Source organism: Sceloporus occidentalis, unplaced genomic scaffold (genome assembly GCF_023333645.1).
Source record: "Sceloporus occidentalis isolate IW3139 unplaced genomic scaffold, rSceOcc1.0.p SCAF_4, whole genome shotgun sequence".
In the NCBI taxonomy this organism is placed as follows: Eukaryota; Metazoa; Chordata; class Lepidosauria; order Squamata; family Phrynosomatidae; genus Sceloporus; species Sceloporus occidentalis.
Window position 1 is genome coordinate 45,376,063 of NW_028316984.1, and position 23,347 is coordinate 45,399,409.

Sequence of the window (23,347 nt, forward strand, 5' to 3'; positions counted from 1 at the left end):
TATACTCCCTAACCCTTGTACCATTGTAGAAAGATAGGAGAACTCCATTTATCCATTTAGCCCAGCATTGTCAGTTGATTAAATCTTCTACATGTAAAATGTGTGCTGTTTAACCTCTCAAGTGTTACAAAATAGTGCAAGTGACTGTTTCCTTCCACTCATCATTCTTTGGATCCAACCCAGTGACCAGAATGTGGTGGTGACATATGCATTATGTGTTTTCTCCGAGTACAATATTCTTAAAATAACACAAATATGCTTTGATGTGTCTTGCCAGCCTGTCTTCTTTTGGAAATATTACTTTGGATTTCCCTCTATAAACTTGAAACAGATCTTATAGCTGTGATTAGGAAATGCACTTTGATGTGTTTATTCAAAATGTCCTGGAGATGGCCATAAGAATAATTCTCCTTTTCAGTCTATCACAGTGCATTCCCCATACTGAAACAACTAAGGGCAGTTGTGACCAAAAATAGCCATTCAAGGCTGACAGAATGCATGAGTCCCTGCACTCTAGTTAGATTTCTTTGAAGCTGATACTTGATCTCCACAAACAGGAGGAAATAAACATTTCCTGATCTCTAAAGTATTTTCCTATTCTGTTGTTCACATGGCCTTCATTTTGTATGAATTACTGTGCAGCTTCCATTGCAAACTTTACTTCCAGTCTGTAGAAGCACCAGGAGCACTATTTTGTGTACACTTGTGCAGAAAAAAAGGGGGACACTTGTGCAACATCAGTTATCATGTCATCTTGAGATGTTGTGAAAGGACTGTACAGCACCTTTTGGAAGAGTACCAGTAGTTGTGGAATGTTATAGAGGGGACTGAGCAAATAGAAACACCTCAGTTCTGTCTCTTCTTTGGTGAAAGCATTTTATGCAAAGACACAAAACCCCCTTCAGTATGCAGAAAATGGATTCTGCCCATAAGGCATCTTCCACTCTTGGAATGCATGTGTCACAAGGAAAATTAAAATTCAAATAAATTACTTTATTTGTGCAATCTTTTATGTAAGTGAAGCATGAATATTTCTGTAGAATCTCCCTTTATTAATGCTATGTGAATTCTTGGCTGCATGTGGAATCATACCAGTTATTGTCTTTCTTTGTACCTTTGCATTCTCAAATGTTCTCCCATGCTCAGTCTTGACAGAACAACTTTTTAGAGCTTAGATATTTTCTTTAAATGATAAACCTGTATATGAGCAACTTTGGCCTGTTACAGACTGCCAAAATAAAGCTGCTTCGGGTCTCTTTGGAGGTATGCTATTTAAATGATGCATGCATCCTAAGAATCCAGAAGATGCACCAAAAGCTGCACTCCGGTGCTTAGGAATGGAGTGTGGCTTTGGTGCGAACTCCGGACTCTTAGGACCCATGCATCATTTAAATAGCATACCTCCAAAGAGACCCGAAGCAGCTTTATTTTGGCAGTCCGTAACAGGCCATAGCATGTAATCCACCATTCAAAATAATGATCAGCTTGAATGTAGTGTGCAACAGTGACATATGTAGCTAGATTTAATTGATCATTGAAAGGCCAGTATGAATAGCAAGCTTTAGATATGATTAAACATTCTCAAAGAATAAGATGGAGAAGCAGAAAGAAAAAACAGAGCTCTGAGAGACCAGTGGGTACAGCTTAGGGGAAGAAAAGCTTGTCTGTTGTCTAAAATAGACAATAATCTGTTTTAAATGGTGGTCTCTTTATGTCTTTAACACAGTGATTTTTAACCTTTTGCAATGTATTTGAGATATACTCTAAAATGGAATTGTACAGAATTTTTCCCCTGTAGTTTTTCTGACCTACAGCTGATAGGGAGATTGCCATTCATGCAGTGCCCAAACCTCTATACTTCTCTTTCCCCTTTTTCTTCCAGCACCATGTATCTCTTTCTATCCTTTGAGCATTGTAGGGAAATTGCTTGCACAGGGTCATTCTTTGACAGCACTGGAGACAGTGTCAAGAGTATGTACCAGCCTGTCCCATCCATCAATGTGTGAGTTCTTTGCTTCTTTCATTTCTTTCCTAGGTCCATGCCATCCCTCTTACTGTGACCAAGAGGCACTGAGGCATTTTTTTTTCCAAATGAAGGGTCATGCCTGTTTCCTCTAATTCTCTTCCCCTAAAGCTGTTTCCCCTAATTCCAGAAGAAGAGCTTGATATTCTTAAAACTGAATTGCTTCACCCATTCTAAGCAGAGACTTTAACAGACGAGAGTAATACATGCCTCTTGGCATCTGATAGTATTTTTTATTTCTGTCAATCTCTGATGGACCAGTTAGAACAAAACCTGTCTCCACAAAAATGATTGAAGCGGAGAGTTGTCATGAATCGCTTGGCCTCAGATCTAGTCTGTATGGGGTAATGTGTCTATAAGTATTGGGTTTTCTTTGTAAAACATTATGTCTCAGCTTCAGCCCCACCACTTACAATATGTTGGGTTTCGGAGGGTCTCCACTGTGAACAAGCATGTACACATATATACACTTATTATTGGGATTATAATGGGATGAAAGAATTGCAAGCAGATCGTTTGTCTTCTCTTTATCTTTTGTCTTCTCCTCTTTATTGAGGGGATAATGCAGGACAGCTTGCTTCTTCCCTCCTAGTACATAAAGCATTTGCAAGCATATTTTTAGGTTAAAAATAAATCAGTATTGAAACTTTCTCCAGACAGACCACCAAAGTTTGAGCAAGGTTTAAAATTTGTGTTTTTATTTTGTGCACAAACTCCAAATCTTCAGTGATGGTCCTAGATTTCTGTGAGCAGCTGTCAAAAGTTACTACTAGTGCAGGAGAGCCAAGAATACAAAAATAACCAGGAAATCCAAGGCAGTTTCCTTCCTCTAACCTTGATTTTAAGCTTGACACCTAGAAGTAAGTATGAGATACATATTGCAGGCAAGATTATATCCATGTTACTTCCTAAGGTTCCCAGAGCAGGAGTCAAAATGTTTCTGCCCTGCTACTCCATCATGTTGGTTCTTTAAAACAAAACAGGGATACCACATTTTGTTTTGTTTTTAATGGCCCAGATACAGTTCAAAATTCTTGTGTGGAATTGTGCTAGCATTGATATAACTTGATAAATTGCTTCTGGAATAACAAGGAGTTTCTTTCTTGCTAAACAGGAATTGCATCCTGTGCTCTTTAGCTGTAAGCCCAATTCACTTCTCTGTTAACTTCTCACCTGTACACCAATCTTTCAAAGATCCATTGGTGCTAGCTATGGAATGCCAATCATTCAGACATCATCCATACACATGTGGTTTTTAAAGAACTTCTAAGTTTCCCCTCCCTCACAACTTGTTCATTTGAATTCACAGCCTCCTTAATCTGACCTTGCTATACCTTCTTGAAGGTGGTGCAGAATTTAGAGATTTACTTGGATCCTCTTACTTTAACCTTCTCAACACTTATGTGAGATGGGTTAGGCTGACTACCCAAGGCTATCCAATGTGTGTAGTAGCTCAGCTATCCTAAATTTCAAAACTATAGGCTCCAACCATTCCACCACACTTGGTTGGATACACAAAATACTGCAAGCACCACCCAAGACATTTTGGAAACTGTAAACAGATTCTTCAACACTCAAGACATCTTTGCCACATGTTCTAAAATGGACAGCAGACTCCCCACATTTGAGATTTGATCCCTATAATGTAGTGTGTATTACCTACTGTCTTGTTAGACATACTTATATATTTATTATAGGAGCTGTTGTTCTCTTTTCTAAGTCTCTTATTCTTGGGCAGTGGGAAAGAATGATATGAAACAAGTCAGCATATTATAGCCATGTATGTTCCTGGTTAGACATTACATTTCTGCTGGATTGTTGGGGCAATGTAAAACTATTTACATATTCCCAGTGCTTTCTTCTTCTCTCTTTTCTATTTTTGTGAAAGGGACATCCAGGATGTGGATCTCACCCAGAGGCTTTGCATTCACAATTTCTTTTACATCAGGAGAATCTAGTTCAGTTTGTATTTCTGAGGCAGGGTAAATAAATTCTGGGACAATGTCTTTATTAGAGGATCTAAAAAGCCCTGTTTAACGTTGCTTAAGAGTGATGTGTACTTGAAAGAAGCAAAGATAACATTTGTCGAAGGAGCTGAAAGAGCATAGGCTGTTGTTAAAATTATTTTCTTACACCTCAGAAATGAGTTTCTTTTCTGTAAATAGTATCAGGTTAATGATTTATGAATGCTTTGGCTTAATGCTTTTGTTTCCACTCCAGCTGATGGAAAGCCAAAAGCTGCAGTCCTGCATGTCCTTGCTAGAACTGTGCCCAGTTGAACACAGGGGGTCTTACATCTGGGTAGACATACATCATTAGAAAAGACAATAATGCTTGGAAAGGTAGATGGCAGTTGAAAAAGAAGACTGCTTCACAGGTGGATAGACTCAGTCAAGGAAGCCATGGCCCAGAGTTTAGAAGACCCAAGCAGGACTTTTAATAACATGGAAGTTATTAGCTCATAGGATGACTTGGAAGTGTATCATTTGTAGGATCACCATAAGTCAAAGTCACCTTGGCCACAAATAACCACAATATTTGGGTCAGGGTTGTTGATAGGGAGAACAAATAGTTAACAACAGGATTCTGTAAGCTTTGATGTAAGTTAATGTAACTGCCTTCACACACATTTACATACTGTATTGTCCTTTTCTCTCCTTTCTTTCCCTGCTTAGACCCTCATTACTAAAATGTAGGTGGTAATCTTTTTCAAGTAGGGGCCTGACATTTTATTTTATTTTATTTATTGCTTATGCTGTCCTGTAAAATAGCATGTGTATGCTGCTCTGGGGGTATATAAACAGATGATGTAATAAATGAATAAAATCAATGTGGATTAAAGGATTTTACCTCCTAACAGAGTAGTCCCTGGCTTTTTGTGTGTGTTGTTAGTACAACTGCTTCAGTGCTGTATTCCCCATGGCAAACATGCTGTGTAATAGAAAAACACTGGTATGATAATTAGATATTCAGTTGGTAGGATAGCTGATTTTATAAGGCTTCAGATCCTGTTGTATTCCTACCAAATATGTAAAAAAAAATTGGAAGAGAAACATGAAATGTATCATAACAGTAATGTTTTAATGAAAAATATAAGTGTTATGAAACAACATGTATGAATATGCTGATTTTGAATAAAAATCAATGCATTACATAAAAATAGAGAAAATATGCAATGTCTTCTTTTTAAAAAACTGTATTACACTGGACACTTGGTTTTCACAGGGGTTTGTTTGGTTCCAGGACCCACGGTGGATATGAAAATCTGTGGATGCTTAAGTGACATTAAATACAATGACATAGTAAAACAGTGCCCCTTATATAAAATGGTAAAATCAAGATTTGCTTTTTGGAATTTATATTTTTTTTAAAAAAAAAATCAAGCTGTGGATGGTTGAATCATGGATAAAGAAATCATGGATACAGTGGACCAACTATAGTAATTTTTGGAAGGATCCATATATGACTAGCTGTAAAGACACTTTAGATTAGCTCTGAAGATGTTTTTAATAGAACAGTGCTCATTTAAAACTGTTGATGTTGGCAGGAATGAGTACCAGAGTCACTGGCAGACTCATATGACAGACCAGGTCTGCCACTACCCTGAGAGGCAAACAAAGGAGGAAGTGATGATGTGACTTCGATAATGGGATGGTAACCTTTTCCCTTAGTTGTGTTTTGAGTGGGTGTTCTGCTTCCTTGGTACCACAACACATCTCTATTTGCTCCTTGATAGGAGATCCATTTGTAGTTCTGCTAGATCATGTAATATCTGTATAGCTAATGCACAGATCTTACTCAGATCTGTATACTGTCTTTTAAATTAGTTTTTTTCAGTAAAAATTACATAAAATAAGAATGGAATAATACAAATAACAAAGACAGACTTCAAAACACAAAACTACACATAACTTAATAAAAGCTACTACTACCAAAATAATAAAGAAAAAGATTACTTCCAGCTATATTTTCTTCAGCCCTTAAATCCAACCCCTCTTTATCTTCCTTGTTCATAGATAGGCAGGCAGGCAGGCAGGCTCATATTAATTAATGCAACTGAAAGTCACCAATTTTTTTTCTTTTCCAAAGAGTCAATTTATTATGTTGCATCTAGGTTTTCCACTCTTATTAATGAATAAAACCAACTATCGTTAATTCCTTTTTTCTTAAAATAAAAAAGGTAGCATTTTTTCTTTTATCATAACAAACAATAATGATCTTTGTCACTTTGTCTCATCACTCAGACCAGGGGTAGGCAACCCTTTTGAGCCGGGGGCCGGGTTGCTGTCCCTCAGACAACTGGGGGGCCGAAGCCAAAATATAAATAATTAAATAATTTTTAAAAAATTAAATAAATAAATAAACCGGGATAAATGTAGGACAAAATTTTGAAATGGAGGGCACTTTTTACATTAAAAAAATGGAGGACGCGTGAAAAAATTTGCTGATTTTTTTAAAATGTTAAGATAAATGCATGTTTCTGAGGCTTCTATAGACAATTGCCCCACCATGCCCCTTGCGCGAGATGCCAAAGGCCCCGGCGGCAATCGGTGGCAGGACCGGGCTGGGGCCGGTCCCAAGGCCTCACCGGGCCGCATCTGGCCCGCGGGCCGCAGGTTGCCTATCCCTGACTCAGACCTTCTCTCTGCCTTTACTGTAATTCAACTATATTTTATACAATAATTTCCATTCATTATTTTCCAGCTTTAATGTCCAATAATAAGACTAAACCTTACATATTCTCTAAAATCAAATAAAACTAGCCCATTACAATTATCCCTTGAATTTAAATTTCACTTACGTTTTGTTTTGGGGTTTTTTAAATTTCAAACCCAATAAACATTGAACATATAACACCCAGGAAGGAAGGATCCTTTTCATAGACACCAACTCTCATAGCTTTGGATCTTCTGTCTCCATCTACATCTTCTTTTTAGAGAACATATACCCATTCATCCACAGCACACAGGCCAAATAAGGCAGCTTATAGCCACTTTGGGGGCGCAACATTCAAACACCCCCAAAGCAGCCAGAAGGCACTCCAGCACTGCAACCCAGTCATTTGGACCTGATCAAAAAGGAGCAGATTAGATCCAACTCCTGGTTTAGGACGACGGTGGCAGTCTGTTTTGGGAGCAGGCCATGTGGTCGGTGCGGTCCTATCCTGATCGCAGCCTCTGGCCACTCTTTCTGGGCCTGTTCTGGGCCTGTGTTTTCTCCAATGCAAAAGTTCTTTCTTTTCATAAATATTCTAGAGAAACACTCTTCTCAAGATTAAATTCCTTACTATTTGTATGTTCTTCCTCTTCAATTCTCCTTTCAAGATATTAGAGCATCCAATTTCAGCATCCACTTCCCTCTGTTCTTTCTGTTCAGTTCCTCCCATATCTTCCATCTCCGAATCTCCATTTTTTTCTCCATAAACCGATTTTTCCATTCTCTGTTTAATCTCTCTTCTCATCATTTTTGTTTTCATATAAATCTCCTGCCAAGTATGGTCAGCATGGCTGATCCCACATTTTCTCCCCAGCCCAGAGGAAAATTTCTGCTGCTAGTGAGTCCCTGGCCCACAACCACTACTGAAGTCTCCCCTGAGAACTAGACCACTCTCATGAACATCCAAGCACCATCCTCCCCCACTGGAAGTCCTCAGATCCCTACTCTGAATTAAACTATGGAGTAGGCCAGTAGTCTGGATGCAGTGCTATCATCTACTAAACCAAGCCTTGAAAATCAAAGACATACCCATTAGTCTCAAAGGTGCTGCAAAATCCCTTTGCATATATACTTTGAAAATGTTACCTTTAAGTAAAAGTACAGTGGACCCTTGTTATACGCTGGGGTTTGGTTCCAAAATCCCCCGTGGATAACAAAATCCGTGTATGCTCAAGTCCCATTAAATATAATGACATAGCAAAATGGTGTCCCTTATAAAAAATGGAAATCAATGTTTGATATTTGAAATTTATACTTTTTTTAAACATTTTCAAACTGCAGATGCTTGAATCCATGTATAAGAAGGGCCAACTGTAATTCATTCACACTGGGTGGGGTGAGGGCTATTACTTTTTAACTGATTGTCAGTAAAACATTGATTTTAAGTTTGGGGTTTGGGATTACATAATGCCTTCAGAAATTCCCAAATGAATCTCTACATCTCATCACCAGGTGCTCTTGAATATTTCTGACTGTGTGGATTCATTCCATTTTAGTTTTGCAATCTGGTTTGCAAAGACAAACATTCTTGGCTGCTCCAGTGTCTGATTTATGCCAGTGGGTGGAGGAATAATACAACCCAAACAGTTTGCCTGGACTTACACCAGCATTTCTTAGCATCAACTTTCCTGGGTCTCCTAGCCAGGGCAGAGGTTGGGATACCATATTACAGTGGCCCTGGTCCTTTCTGGAAGATAATGCAATGGAGGTGATCGCTAGGGTTTGTGTTCTCTCCATGGACACTGGTGTTTTTGTCATGTACACTTTACTTGTCACCATCTACATCTATGAATATATATACAGTTGTCCCTCCATATTCGCTAGGGTTAGGGGAACAAGACCCCCATGAATATGGAAAAACCGCAAATAACAAAAACATTGTTTTTACCTGAGAGGACACCTCTCTAGGAATCTGTAGCTCCTCCAGTGCAACTCTGTGGTCAATGTCCAACATACACTGACCATAGAATGGCACTGGAGTAGCTACAAATGGTCTTTCAGTGCAACTTTTAGTTAAAGTTGACCACAGAGTTGCACTGGAGGACCTAGACAGTCCTAGAGAGAACATATTAATGAAATCTGTGAATAATCAAAGCCGCAAATATCAAAGCCGCAAATATGGAGGGATGACTGTATATTCCACATACTTTCAACTTCTGAAAATGTCAGCCACAGATACAGGCTAAAATTCAGGAATAAATTAGCCCTAAAACCCACAGATAACTCTTATCAGCAAATTCACATGTTTGACTAACATCTTAATTGACTGTATATTTATTAACTTCCTCTGTGTTATTACAGTCTCAATACTGTAACATACACTTTTGCCCAGAACAGTTGTATGAAATACAGCCTTTCTGTTTAGAAAAGTAGCAACAAGTGCAAAATGTTTTCATATCTTAAAGTGAAATTAAGAATGCATATTCCTTGTACAAATAATGCAGTTTGACATCACTTTAAGTGATGTAGCCCCTTCCTATGGAATACTGGGACTTGTGATTTTACAAGGCCTTTAGCCCAGGGGCAGGCAACCTACGGCCCGCGGGCCGGATGCGGCCCGGCAAGGCCTTGGGACCGGCCTCAGCCCAGTCCTGCCGCCGATTGCCGCCAGGGCCTTTTGGGGGCAATTGTCTATAGAAGCCTCAGAAACATGCATTTATATTAACATTTTTTAAAAAATCAGCATTTTTTTCACGTGCCCTCCATTGCTTTTTTAAGTCCTCCATTTGAAAATTTTGTCCTACATTTGTCCCGGTTTATTTATATAGTTAAAATTTTTTTTTAATTATTTAATTATTTATTTTTTGCCTTCGATCCCCCAGTTGTCTGAGGGACAGCAACCCAGCCCCTGGCTCAAAAAGGTTGCCTACCCCTGCCTTTAGCCTTATCTGTCAAAGAGGTCTGGTGTCCCACAAAACTATAAATCCCAGGATTCTCTATGATGGAGCTATGACAATTAAAGTGGTGTCAAACTGCCATATTTCTACAATGCAGATACATCCTAAGTGATTCAAAGAGAATATATTGAGAATTATGGACGTGTGTGTGTGTGTGTGTGTGTGAGAGAGAGAGAGAGAGAGAGCAAGAATTACAGTAAAAGGAAACATGGCATCAGTCTGGTGAATGCCTCTGTAGAAGGAAGGAAGACTGCCTTGTACTCTCTCAGACCATTGATCCCTTTAGCTTACCATTGTCTATGTTCTCTGGGAGCTTCTTTCCAAAATTTTAGACAACGAGTTTTCCCCAGCTAGGGCTGATGGTCTCAGGCTTAGAATCTTCCATTAACCTTTGAGTATGAATTCTCTTGTAACATAGGTACAGGGAGAAAATATGGGGTACAAGTAATGGGTGTTGCCCAATGTGATCTCTTTATTGTGAGGAAAAAGCAGCGATGCTTGATGTCTCCCATGAAGGGAGAGGGGGGAAATCCACTTGGAGTTTTTAGTTAAAACTTTAAAGAAAGGCCCAGCCTTTTGGATATCTCATCTAAAGCCACTAGCCATCACCACTGATGAAGAGTGAATGGATATAATGTTTCTGCTGGTGCTTTTCTTATCATACAAAAGTTTCTTGAATAGTTTACTCATAATACCCAGCAGGGGTGTAAGATTATGTGATAAAGAGTCGGGTGTTTCTCCACCTCTGATTAATAGAAGGTTCTGCTCCTTTGCCTCATGCTACCATATCTGTTTTGGTACAGATCTCTGTACAGTTGGTAGAAATAGGGGTAAAATTGGGCTCCTTTTCTAAATAATCACTGTTACACACGCACCCTTTTTTAAGATTAAAATTTACATAAATATATTTTGACAAATTCACATTTGCACAGTAATATTGCAAGTGGAATATTGTAAACATAACTTTTTGCTTTCTTCCTTTTTAAAAAAAAATATAGATATGGGAAAATTGTATCTACGAAAGCTATTTTGGATAAAACCACAAACAAATGCAAAGGTATGTTTGTTATTCCTTTTTTCTATTTTGATTTTAAATTCACTTTTTATTTTCTTCTCTAAAAGTATCTTGGTCTTGTATTGCTTCGGAGTATTTGTTCATTTCTACATTGGTCTTGGACTACATTGGAGCATTTATCCCTAGGACAGTTGGGATATAACCAGCACTAAAGCCAAATGCCAAAACCTCTGATGGCTGTAGTCAGATTTAACATGCATGGGACTGTTTGGCATTTACCCTTTGCTTCAAAGGAAAAAACGGGAGTTTGAAAATGTTGTTTTCTTGCATGCTGAGATGCAAACCCTTTACAAAAGACCGTTTGACTGCACAAAGTATCTGAAAAGATTACATATTGTGTAAATTGGCTTTATTAATTAGAGTGGACTAGTGTTAAGCAGTTCTTAATTGCATGTTCCAATCCCCTAATTGTGTTTGTGTTCTCTTCCTTTTTTAAAAAAAGAAATATAACAGAGAAGGAAAGGGGTTTCATTTTCACTGACATAATTATAGCTAGGGAAAAAAATAACAAAACTCATTTCTGAGACACTGGGTGCATTAATTCAGTTTGGTGACCTTCAGCATTCAGTGTAATTAAGATTAGCTCATTTCCTAACAAAATGAGTAGTGGGCAAAACATAAAAGTAAACACTGACGTATCAGGTTTTAGCCCTTCCCCATCTTTAGGTGCTTTTTTGAGTAAAGAAGAAACATCAGCCAATTTAACAGTGCTAACATTTACTCTTTCTATGACAGAGACAAAGTTGACAAACAAGAATAAAGAAAATTAAAATCATCTGTTCAGTGGAGACATTGTATACAAAGACTGGTGATGTGTAATCAGTTTTTCCTGTGTAAAGAGGATCAAAGGAGATATTAGTAATCTAAAACATTCATTTGTCCACATTATTTTTATGCCTAATGCTTAAGTGCATCCACTGAGGAAAAGGGTGGAGGTGATTAAATGAAATTAAACTGCAACCAAGTACAGTACCTATTTTCCTTGGAAGTAAACCCTGCTGAGGTCACTTAACCTTACTTTGAAATAGAAGTTTATAGGATTTTAGTGTTAGGTGACATTCATATTTGTTATCTCCTATCCCTTGAGGTTCACAGCAGATTTTATGGTCATCACCTATTCAAATTTTGTACATTTTCATGCATGAGCCAGTCAGGCATAGTGCTTTGAGTGTTGGACTATAACCTAGGAGAGCAGGGTTCAAATCCCTGCTTAGCCATGAAAATCCACTGATTGACGTTGTCACAGTCTCTCAGCCTCAGAGGGAGGCAATGGCAAACCTCCTCTGAAGAAACTTGCCTAGGAAATCCTGTGGTAGGTTTGGCTTAGGGTTTCCATAAGTCGGAAATGACTTGAAGGCAAACCATACACACACACACACACACACACACACACACACCTTATCTCTGCATTGCTCAAATTATAGAAGGGCCAGTTTTGCAACTTGGTGCTAGTCCTTTGCAAAAACAAAATGGCAAAATCAAGGTTTACTTTTTGGAATTTATATTTTTTGGAATATTTTCAATTTGTGGATACTTGGGTCTGTGGATAATAAATTCGTGGATATAGAGGACCGACTATAGTTTCCCTGGGGAAGTGGGTGGAGCAACTATTGCAGCTGTTGTGCCCAGCTCATGTATTGTTCTGGAGGCCCACCACCTTCCTGAACAGACTTTCAGGGACAAAGCACTGGAGGGCATATGAGGAATTGGTGAAACTCTCCTCCCACTTTTGCTTCCAGGATCATCCTGTTTACACAATTCTACTCCATGCAACTCTGGATAAAAGCTGTCATGCCTGGATACAATAGTAGGTGCCCATTCCTAAGATGTTAGTCTGAGTGTGCACAGATGCATCTATGCAGATCAGATCATATATCATTCACAATGGACAGCAGATTGACAGCTTTAAGTGCTTTCAAAAGTTATGGAAATGTACCTAAAAATAATAAAATAAGTACAAGTATTGTAATAAAACTAATGTATCATATAGCATATGTAAAGTGGATCATGTTTTTGATTTTGAATAAACATTCTAGAATGATAGAATCATAGAGCTGGAAGAGACCGCAAGGGCCATCCAGTCCAACCCCCTGCCATGCAGGGATGATCCCAACTTGATTTAAATTTATTTGGAAAATATTACTTCACAGAACCAATGTTATTGGTGGCTAGCAGCATTGATTAATACCACATTTTTGCCCTCCTAACCTGTAAACATTTTCTCAGAATAGGCTAAACCCTCTATATTTAAGTCACCAATAAAGGCATGTTGAAAGTTACAAAGCTGATTATTATGATTACAGTTATTTATATCCCAGTCTGAGACTCAAGGCAACTTACAAAGGCTAAAACAGATGTTTGTGTATTGTGTGCCTTCAAGTTGTTTCTGACTTATGGCGACCCTAAAGTAACCTATCATGGAGGTTTCTTGACAAGATTTGTTCAGAGGAAGCTTTCCATTGCCTTCCCTTGAGGCCCAAAGTCACCCAATGGGTTTCATGGCCAAACTGGGAATTGAACCCTAGTCTCCAGAGTTGTAGTCCAGCACTGAAACCACTATACCATGCTGGTTCTTAAATCAGACAGATACAACTTTAACATTCATGTCATACAAAAAAATAAAATATATAATTAATCTAACAACAACAATTTTACTAAAAGTAAAATGGTTAAAGGGGAGGAGGTGAATAATACTGCAGCATATTCTGAATGGCCTTTTCCCCCTGAGACCATCAAAGAAGGCCTGCTGAAACAAAAAATTCCTCACTCAGTTGCAGACAGATAGCAAGAAGGGTGCCAGGCAGACTAATCACTCTAAGAAGAGAGTTATAGAACCTGGGAACAACCGTTGAGAATCCCCCCTCCTCTGTTCCCACTAGTTATACCCATAAGGGTAGTAGGACTGATTACAAAGTAGGGCAGAGGTGGGCAAAGTAGAATGCCAGAGCTGCATGTGCCAATCCCTAGCATTTTTTGTGGTCCTCAACCCCTCTGGTCATCCTGGACTGTCCTTTTTCTGGCCAGAAAAAGAGAGTTGGGCAGGCAAAATGAATTTCTTCTCCTGGAAGTTTCTAGGATGCCAATTTATCTTTTAAATAGATTGCATGTGCGTGCACGTGTGTGTGTGTGCGCGCACACACACACACAGAGCAACATTTTAATGGTCCTGGAAGGGAAAAAAGGTTGATACCTGAGCTCAGTCTTTGATTGATATGTACACATTCCCAGATACAATCTCTTTGCTGATACATTTCATCGAGATTTCTGAAGTCACATTTATTGTATTTGTGATGGTTGTCTGCAGCCCAAGCCCACATTCTGTCATCATGTAAAAGTGGATGGAAGCACAAGACATGTCCAGATAAGTGGGGTTTTCTGCCTGGCACATATCAGGATATCCAGGAATATAAAAACAAGTAACTTTGAGGCATTCTCATGATGTGATATCCCCATTTATGGATGAGTGTCTATTGTGTATTCAGTGGATGTAAAAATAAAGAGCATATGCAAATATAAATGAAGGCTTCAAGTAGTAGCTTTATACATAGCACTACGTAAATTATAAGCTATTCTGGTAAATGCAGTAAACAAAGTAAATCCAAACAGTCATTTAATCTCTCTTGTTTGTTAGCAGTATATGATATTTAATAACTATTTTAAAATTAAGCTAACATTTATTTACTAGTGGGTGAGTAAAGTTGTGAATTCAACTTTAAAAAATCCTTTCTGGAAGCTGAGAAAATGTGTGCAGACTCTATTTAGTGCAGTGTTTTGTCAGACATTGTTAAATTTACCTTTTTACCAGTTTAAAGCAAAAGCCAGGGTGGTGTAGTGGTTTGAGTGTTGAATTAGGACTCCAGGAGATCAGGGTTCACATCTCTGCTCAGACATGGAAACCCAATGAGTGACCTTGGATAAGTCATGCTTTCTCAGCCCCAGAGAAAAGAAGACAAGGACAAACCCATACTGAACAAATCTTGCTAAGGAACCTCTGTGACAGGTGTGTTTTAGGGTCACCATAAGTCAGAAGTTACTGAAATGCACACAACAGATCTAAAGCAGTGGCCTCTGCTTTAACAATAATGTAATAGTACTTGGTATTCTGTGATAAGTCAGTCAGTCGTGAACCACTTTCTCACTTTTTAAAAAATTGTTGTGGAGGTTCTGGCATGTATGAATGAATCCACAGCACTCAGGGATTGGTTTAAGTATGATATTCTTGGCTTTTTACAAAAAGAAAGAAGGGTTTTATTAAGCCAAAAGTAGATGTCAAGCTCTCACACTTCCCTTCATACCACCTCCTTCCAATGCTGACTCTGGCACCTTATCTTTACCTTCAGTTTCCTACTTACATGCAGAATGGGGAATTGTGGTTTAATGTTGGCTTCCTAAATTAGAATGGAAACTGTTGAGTGTGGACTGGCCTCCTCCTCCTCCTCTTCTCCCTGAATGTAACAGAAAACTGCTTTAAAGATACTGTACTAGTGTGAAGTTGAAGGCCTTCATGGCCGGCATCCATAGTTTTTTGTGGGTTCTTCATGCAGGTGAAACGTCAGGAATAAACTCTTCTAGAACATGGTCACATAGCCCAAATAACCCACAAAAAACTATACTGTACTAGGTTCAAAGTACCAAAGCCAATGCAGAAAAAAAAGGTGATGGAGGGAGATAAACAGCCCTGAATTGCATATCAGCCACATGTAAAAAGTGAGCTGGTGACTCTTATTCGTCTGTCCTTTCCTCTGTTAGCTATAATATTCAAGTTGGAATAAGTTTAACAGTCACATGATTATGTATAATACAGATAATTTCATTTTTGCATTTATGCATGTAAAACAAATTTGTTAGATATGCACAATAAACCTTATTTTTAAAGACAGCTAGAACAGCAGGGACAGCTTCAAATCTCTACTTAGCCACAAAATTTTCTGTAGTGTATTGCGTAAACCAAAATTTCCTCTTACTGATGTGTGTGGGTTTAAAAAAAAAATGGGATGTTTGCAAGGATAAAATGAAATATCAATATGTTATAATATGCCAACACTCCCATTGTTGGAAACTGGTAGAATCTAAAGTGAAAATGTTTTCTTAACCAACAAATGATCCTTGTTTTGAATTTCAGGTTATGGTTTTGTAGACTTTGACAGTCCAGCCGCAGCTCAAAAAGCAGTCTCTGCTCTCAAGGCCACTGGAGTACAAGCACAGATGGCAAAGGTAAGTTCAATATAGAATAGCAGCTTCATTTCTATACTGCTTCATACCGAACTAAGCAGTCTCAAGCGGTTTACAACTGTAAGCTAATTGCCCTCAACAAGCTGGGTACTCATTTTAGCGACCTCTCTGTCCAAATGCTGCCAGACTACAACTTCCATTAACTTTAGCTAGGATACTAGTAATACTGGAAATAGCATACCAGCAGCATCAGGGAACCCTGCATGATTAGTCTACAGCACCCATAATGAAACAGGTAGGAAAATGGCTGAACCATACAAATACTTGTAAAGTGTGGCCCAAGTGTCATGTTATCTTTAATATATCCCAAACATCTACATCACTGCAGATAGCCTTGCCTGAGGAGGTCTAGCATATAGAGGGAAGCTATTTACTCTTCTCCAAACTGTGGTGTTTTAATCCAAATCAACCCCCCCCCCCACCCCTGTACACAAAAAATTGCATGCATATAGAGAGAGGGGGGGAGGGAAAGACAGAGAAAGCTTTGGCTTACTTCAATGGAAGCCTTTTCCCCTATGCAAATTTCAGATGGGGTGTCTCAATGGTCAGTTCCCTCTGGCCCAAGGCTAGGGTCCAGATCCAAATCAGGTCTGCTGTGCTCACCTTTGAGTAAGATTTCAGCCTTGGCATAGCTGTTAGTTTGAAGCATGCAACTGGCAAAGTTCCTTAAGGCTTTTATGTCAGATTCTGATCTGATTAATGAATGGTGGTAAAGTAATGAATATTCTGCTTTGTTAGAGTCCTTTTATATTGAATCTGCTGTTGATAAAGTGGTCACATCTTAGGCATACACTGCAGCTGTTCTTTAAAATTTATCCTTCCTGGTTTGAAAACCTAATATATGAGTTGAAATACAATAAGCATATTCAAGTATTTAATCATGAGAGGTTTTTTGTTTGTTTTTTGTATTTTTAGGAATGTCCTAAATATCATTCAGCCCTTCTTTTCTATCAGCCCTGTTGTTCCTGAGTATTGTGTAAGCCAGGATGTTTTCTTTCAGCTGATACTTTTTTCCTACTTTCTCAGCTGGGGAACAGTGGAGCTATAACCTGAAATGTCCTGGGATAAGTTCCAGGAAAACAAAATGAAAACCATATGTTTATTACTTAATGCATATTTTATCACATGCATAAGCACTTGATCTTAGTGGAGTTAAATGAGATGTCTTCATTTGATTATGGTCATTCTTTGAGTGTCATAATATTTAATATCTATGTATGTGACACGAAACAAAAAAATCTATATAAATATTGCACACTTGTCTCCAGTTATGATCAGCCCCACTACCATGTGACTTTAGATGTGAATGCAGTGAAGAGCAGGGATGTGTTTTCTTTAATATAAAAGCATATATGCTTTCAAATCAAGAAATAAGTTTCCTTCCAGACTAAAGTTGACATTATATACCACTATATAAATCTAAAAAGCAATTCCATCCTGTGATATAGTTTGCTAATCTATGGATGATCTTTTGTATTTTGTATTCAGTCATATGAGCTCCCATCTGCAGTCTCTATGGTATTGACGAGACACAAGGCTATTTTAGTGGGAATTAGGCCTTTCTTACTGTAATAAATGTAAGAGTATGTCAGAAGTCCTTGAAAACTTTCCAAAATATTTAGTAGTAAATGTTGTATGGCAAAATGCACCTCTCTTCCTGGGTTGTTACAATAGCTAAATGGCAAAGTAGTTCTGTCTCTTCCTGGACTGTGCAAGATGGCCCCAATGCATTTCATCCCTAAATCAGTACTGTATATGTTTTAGAGCAGTGAGGTTGATGTAGTGAGGATTTGGGATATTCCACTGAGACTGGGGCTTTTCATATTGTTTCATGGGATACTGGGTTAATGTAATAATCCAGCTAGGCAATAGAATCTAATTCTGGTATTATTATTATTATTATTATTATTATTATTATTATATTGTTTTGGTTGAGTAATGATGGCCAAATACTTTGCTTATGAAAACAATGTTCTCACTTTGTGAATATGCTGACTGGGATACGAATAAACAAATGAACTGATATGGCCATGATTACAGTAGACAAAATGGTAAGACTTTACAGTCAACTTTTTTACACAAAAAAGAAAAGACGGAAAGAAGGTTGGTAGGTTTGGAAATATGATTTGTGTACTATCTTAAGTTTTTATGAAAACATCCAGGGGTAGCCATGTTGGCCATTTAGCAAATGCAAACAAACATCTTGCTGGATGAAGAAGACAGTGAAGCTTCGAAAGCTTGCAACCTGTTTATTGTAGATTTTGGTTGGCCAATAAAGGTATCACTGTTTGGTGGATTTTTGATTGGATTAAGTTTTTATAGGTTGGGTTTTTTGTTTTGTTTTGTTTTTGTGCCTCAGGTATGAACAACTGGCTTCTAGTTTGTTTACATCAGATTATGCTAGCATCTGGATTGATGGGGGTGTGTACATGTATGTGCCTTTAAATTGCCTGTTGACTTATGGTGACCCCATCCGTTTCATTAAAATTATTAATCTTTTCTCTTGACCAATGATATCATGAGGTATGGTATAGCATAATTTCCTTCTTGGAAAACACCCGTGAATGGTTTTATAGACCATTTAGTTTTGATATTGCTGCTTACATATACAGTCCAACCCCCTATCCACAGGATCAGCAATCATGGTTTCACTTACCTGTGTCTGGGCGGAAAAGGTCCCTCTAAGCACCTGGAAGTCCTCCAGTGCGACTCTGTAGTCAGCTTCCAGTAATAATATTATGTTCTCCATTATCCATGGTTCTCACTATCCATGGGAAGTTTGGGAATGTCTCCTACAGATACATGGTTCAGATTGTATGGCGCTGCCTTACTTATAGAACCATAGCAGCTTCAGTTCCTTGGGTTCCTTTATTCCCTTGGGTTACTATGTTCCATGTTGCTTCCTATAGTCTAGTCTTATTTGGAAAAACATACATTTATACAATATGTTAGTTATGGTGACTGACATTTTCCATTAAGAGTATTTGCTGTGAAAAGCTTCTTGGCTTTTAGAGTGTAAGGAAAAAAGAAGAGCCTTACTGCTGAAATTTCATCTTACACAGAGTACTAGTTCTGCAGCAGTGAGCAGCTAGATTCTTAGGAGAAGCCCTCAAGCATGACATCAGCACAAATAGCACTCTGTGCATGTACCTTAGAAACTGGTATTCAGAGACATGCTTCCTCTGACACTGGAGGCATTCTATACTCATAACTAGTAGCCACTAACATACCTATCCTCCATGCACTGTTGCATAAACTCATGCTTCCTAGCAGAATGTATTTCCAAGTGTATATTGTTGGCCAATCTGCCACACACTTGGACCTTCCTCCACAAATTGAATGTAATATTCTATTCAAAAGGGGTCTAAATAGTTATATTTCTTCTGTGTGCCCATGAAAAAGCTAACTAGATTAAATGAAGCTACTTTTTTGAAAATCACAGGCCCGTTACAGACCACCCAAAAGGGGCGGTCTTGGGCCACTGCCGGTTGCAGCGCGGGGAAGCCGCTGCAGCCAAACCGTGCGACTCCCCCGGCAACCCAGAAGAGACGTCGCAAGTGCCAAAGCACGCACTCGCGACGTCTCTTCCGGGTTTAGACATCCGGACGCTGCGCGTCCGTTACGTCAAGATGGCCGCGCCCGTCTGTATAGGGCACCGCCATCTTGCCATACGGAATATGCGCGAGGGGCAAGGCACGTCCGGAAGCGCCGCCCCTCGCACGTATTCCTGGCGCAATGACGGTGTCGCTTAGGCCCGTCTGTAAGGCGCCACAATTAGCTCTCCATTTTAGTGTGGCACCCTCCAAAATGTAAACTTCATAGATCTAGAGCTTCTTGTTGTTTTTTAAGTTCATTATAACAGCAAAAGTAGAATACAAATACAAACACAATGATTAAAAAAGGAAGAACACAGAACTTAATTGTTACAGAGAGCACTGAACAAAATTTCCTTTCATTTGAGGCAAACCAAGTAATTTCACTATTCAAGATGAAGACTAACCATTCCTGAGGTTGATCAGTCCTTAGCAAATGCCTCCTACAGGATGTAGACACAATATACCTTCTGAATCTAGAGCTTCTAATAGGTTTCACTGCATTGTTTTCTTAAAGCTCCAAAAATGTCTTGATACAAAGGACTGGCCTTTTTTTGCACATGGCACTTAGGAATGTCTCCATTCTTGTGAACTGAAAAGAAACTCTGTTTCAGATTGCTCAACTATGTTGTTGTACCCCGGTCTGGCAACAAATAAAGGCTCCTTTCAGCTATGCTTCTTGTCTTGTTTGAATGCCATTGTAATCAGGAAGTAAAGACTGTCTCTTTTCTGTACACATATAGATCTAAGAGCAGTATGAATGGTGCACCAGTTTTTCTTTTTATAAGACTCTTTCAGGAGGCAGGACTCAACATTTCATAATAAAATTGGACTGAGAGATCTTGTGGGAAGCACTATGAAGCTGAGACTTCTTTGCAGTATTTTGATGGTCAGCACTGAGTCAAAGCTCAGGAACAGTTTGATCATAATTGCACCAGTGTGTCCCATACCCTAGTTTTAGTGCGGTTTGCTTCATGCATTTTCACCATGTTATTTTCCTTGTTCTGAACACTATAGTCCTGTTAATGCAGCCTAGAATTTCATTGGCTTTTTGTTAATTGCACAAACTACTAAGACTTAGATCCTTTTTACATTTACTGCTGTCAAGTGACACCCATCCTGTGCTTATGCATTTTGTTTCACACTGTCAAACTATTGCCTTAAATTTATCCTTGTCAGAACTCAGTTTGTTAGTTTTGGCCAATTCTCCCAACTGTAAGTGTTTCAAGACATACCATTGCAACCTGTGACATAAAGGTGTGGGAAAGTATATTACTTACATTAAAATAATATACTTTCCCACACCTTTATGTCACAGGTTGCAATGGTATGTCTTGAAACATATACTACATGGGGTGTGTTGTTTGAGCCTAATTTCCTCTCACCAAAGGATCTTCTAATTTTAAGTGGTGCATTTTTGCCTTTGTTGGGTGAAAAAATGGTGTGTGTGGCAGCATCAGACATGTGCTTCCTTTCACATCTGTCATTAGATTTTCAGAGTTTTCTCCCTTTTCCACTAATCTTAGTTTGTGTTCTTCAGAAAAGAAGGAAGTAAATAATGAGAAATGCTTCCAGGCAAGCCTTCTATTATGTACATGCCCTCCCTCGTTCACTGAATTTTTATGCAGGATTCAGATGATGTCACCTTCCATTTGTAACCCTCCTGTGTTTTTCCACCATGTCTTCCATCTTCTTTCTTACCACAGAAAATCCATTAAGAAGCGAAAGGCAAAACAGCTACACAGTATTTTTTGAACAGCAGTATGGGGAGGCATCCATCTGGAAACATCTCTGTTGCTATATTAATAAGTGGACCAGCCTTTCAACCATTGTGAAATATTGGAGAATTGTAGCATAGTGTGGGAGAGGTGATTTTAGGTTTGCCCTACCTAATACTGTGTTTTCAAAAACCAGAGCAGCAAAGTTCCTAAACACAGGCATAAGTGTTCCTTCAGACTTCCCGCCATGCCTTGCTTTGCACAACACCAAGAGAGATGACCTTCTAATCATCTTGGGATGGAGACAGGAAAAAACTTTCCACATCCCGTTTTTCCTGTATTCTGTTTTCATCATTTATTTCTCCAGCTTCGTTTGTTTTTGTTTTGTTTTGTTTTTTCATTCTACAGCTTGCCAGGGGCCTTTGGAAAATCAGGATAAAAATGCACATAGATAAATTAAGGTGATAGGAAGTGCCTGCCACCACATTTCCTCTCCTACTTTCCAATTTCTTGAAGAGGCGAGTAGAAATGCATATTATGGTTCCCTCAGGTAGGGATATTGCTTCACTGCTGCCAGTACAGATGCATTCTTAAGGTATAGCTTGTTAAGCAAATCTGTCCTAATCCCTGTTAATCTTTTTTTAATTATCAAGGGATCATGACTATCTGCTGTCTTTATTTATATATTCATTTTTTTCCTTTCTCTGTAAGAAAGAAGTATTCATAGCATTTACAGGTAAAAAAACAACAAAATCAATTAAACCCAGAAGTGGTTTAACAGTGACAATGGCAACATAACAGCAGTCACATTATTTCATAAACCATTTGTGGATCAGGAAAAGTCCTCAAAATATTCTTTATCTATCAGCAGTAACACTGAGAGCCAGCATGGTGTAGCGATTTGAGCACTGGACTCTGCAAACCAGGGTTCGATTCCCTGCTTGCCATGAAAACCCACTGGATGACCCTGGGCAAGCCACACACTCTTAGCCCCAGAAACCCTGTGGTGGGGTCACCACATTGGAAACCACTTGAAGGAAAACAACATCATCAAAGGAACACTTAATATGGGTGCTAACACACACACACACACACACACACACACCAGTGTAGAACTCATAATTGCCAGTATTCTCATTTCTGTAACTACAAGAACAAGGCACTTACCACTCTGGAATCGTGGCCCAAACACTTCAGAAATGCGGAGGTGGGATCACCGGTTGTGCTTCTCAAACATCATTGAAGCATTTTGTTGTTCTTCCATTGTCAAAGTGTTTGTGGAACAGCCATTTTTTTGCATAACGGAAGATCCCGTTATTATAGAAATGGCTGCTCCACGAATGATTCGTTGATGGGAAAAGAGTAGGACGTGCTTCAGTGACACTCAACTGGCAGTCCCACCTCTGCACTTCTGAAGCATTTGGGCCACGATTCCAGTGCGGTAACTGCCTTATTTTATAAGGTCCATAGACTTGCACTCTGTCCGCAGACCTGAATGGTCTGGGCGATATACCCAGGTGACTGAAAGTCATTTAAACATATGAATTTATACATAAAAAAGCAATTATGGTAGAAGCCTTGGCTCCTTTTGACCATTTTGTGCATCTGTTGCTTTTCATAGATCTAATATGGTTAATGTAGGACTGAAGCCCAACCCAAAGAAATGGAAGCTTTTTTTTTTTAAGATTTTGGAAATATCAGATTCCAAAGTACTGCACAACATGCTGAAATTTATTCATAAAAAGTAAATGGGCTCTTCTCATTGTAGCAATTGTGTTTTCAGGACTGAACGCTGTATTCTAAGCAGTCTTGGAACACAGTTGTGCCAACTTTATGCTTCAAGTAGTTTTGTTTTAAAAGAGACAGGATGTGTATGAAGACAAGAACCACATGATTAAACAATTAGCCTTGCCTTTAATATGACTAAGAGCAGTTCAATGTAACTGACATTACCTTCAAAATGTTACCAGTGAATAAAAACAATATCCATACTGTTCTAGAGAGAGAGAAAACTAGATAATTAACTTGCTAGCTAATGTAGTTTTTTACTATTTTTTTCTTCTTGACTAGATTTTGATATATGTACATAGTTT

The 23,347-nt window shown here is 38.7% G+C and overlaps 1 protein-coding gene across 5 annotated transcripts in view; it reads left to right on the forward strand.

The window, feature by feature from the left end:
* The window catches only part of RBMS1 (RNA binding motif single stranded interacting protein 1), a 185,252-nt gene that overhangs the window by 115,316 nt on the left and 46,589 nt on the right, over positions 1-23,347 (forward strand). For all 5 annotated transcript variants that reach the window (XM_089519908.1, XM_089519909.1, XM_089519905.1 and 2 more), the window contains exons 3-4: positions 10,635-10,693; positions 15,834-15,925. In XM_089519908.1, coding sequence (XP_089376034.1) covers positions 10,635-10,693; positions 15,834-15,925 — 151 coding nt within the window. The remainder of the gene's footprint in view (positions 1-10,634; positions 10,694-15,833; positions 15,926-23,347) is intronic.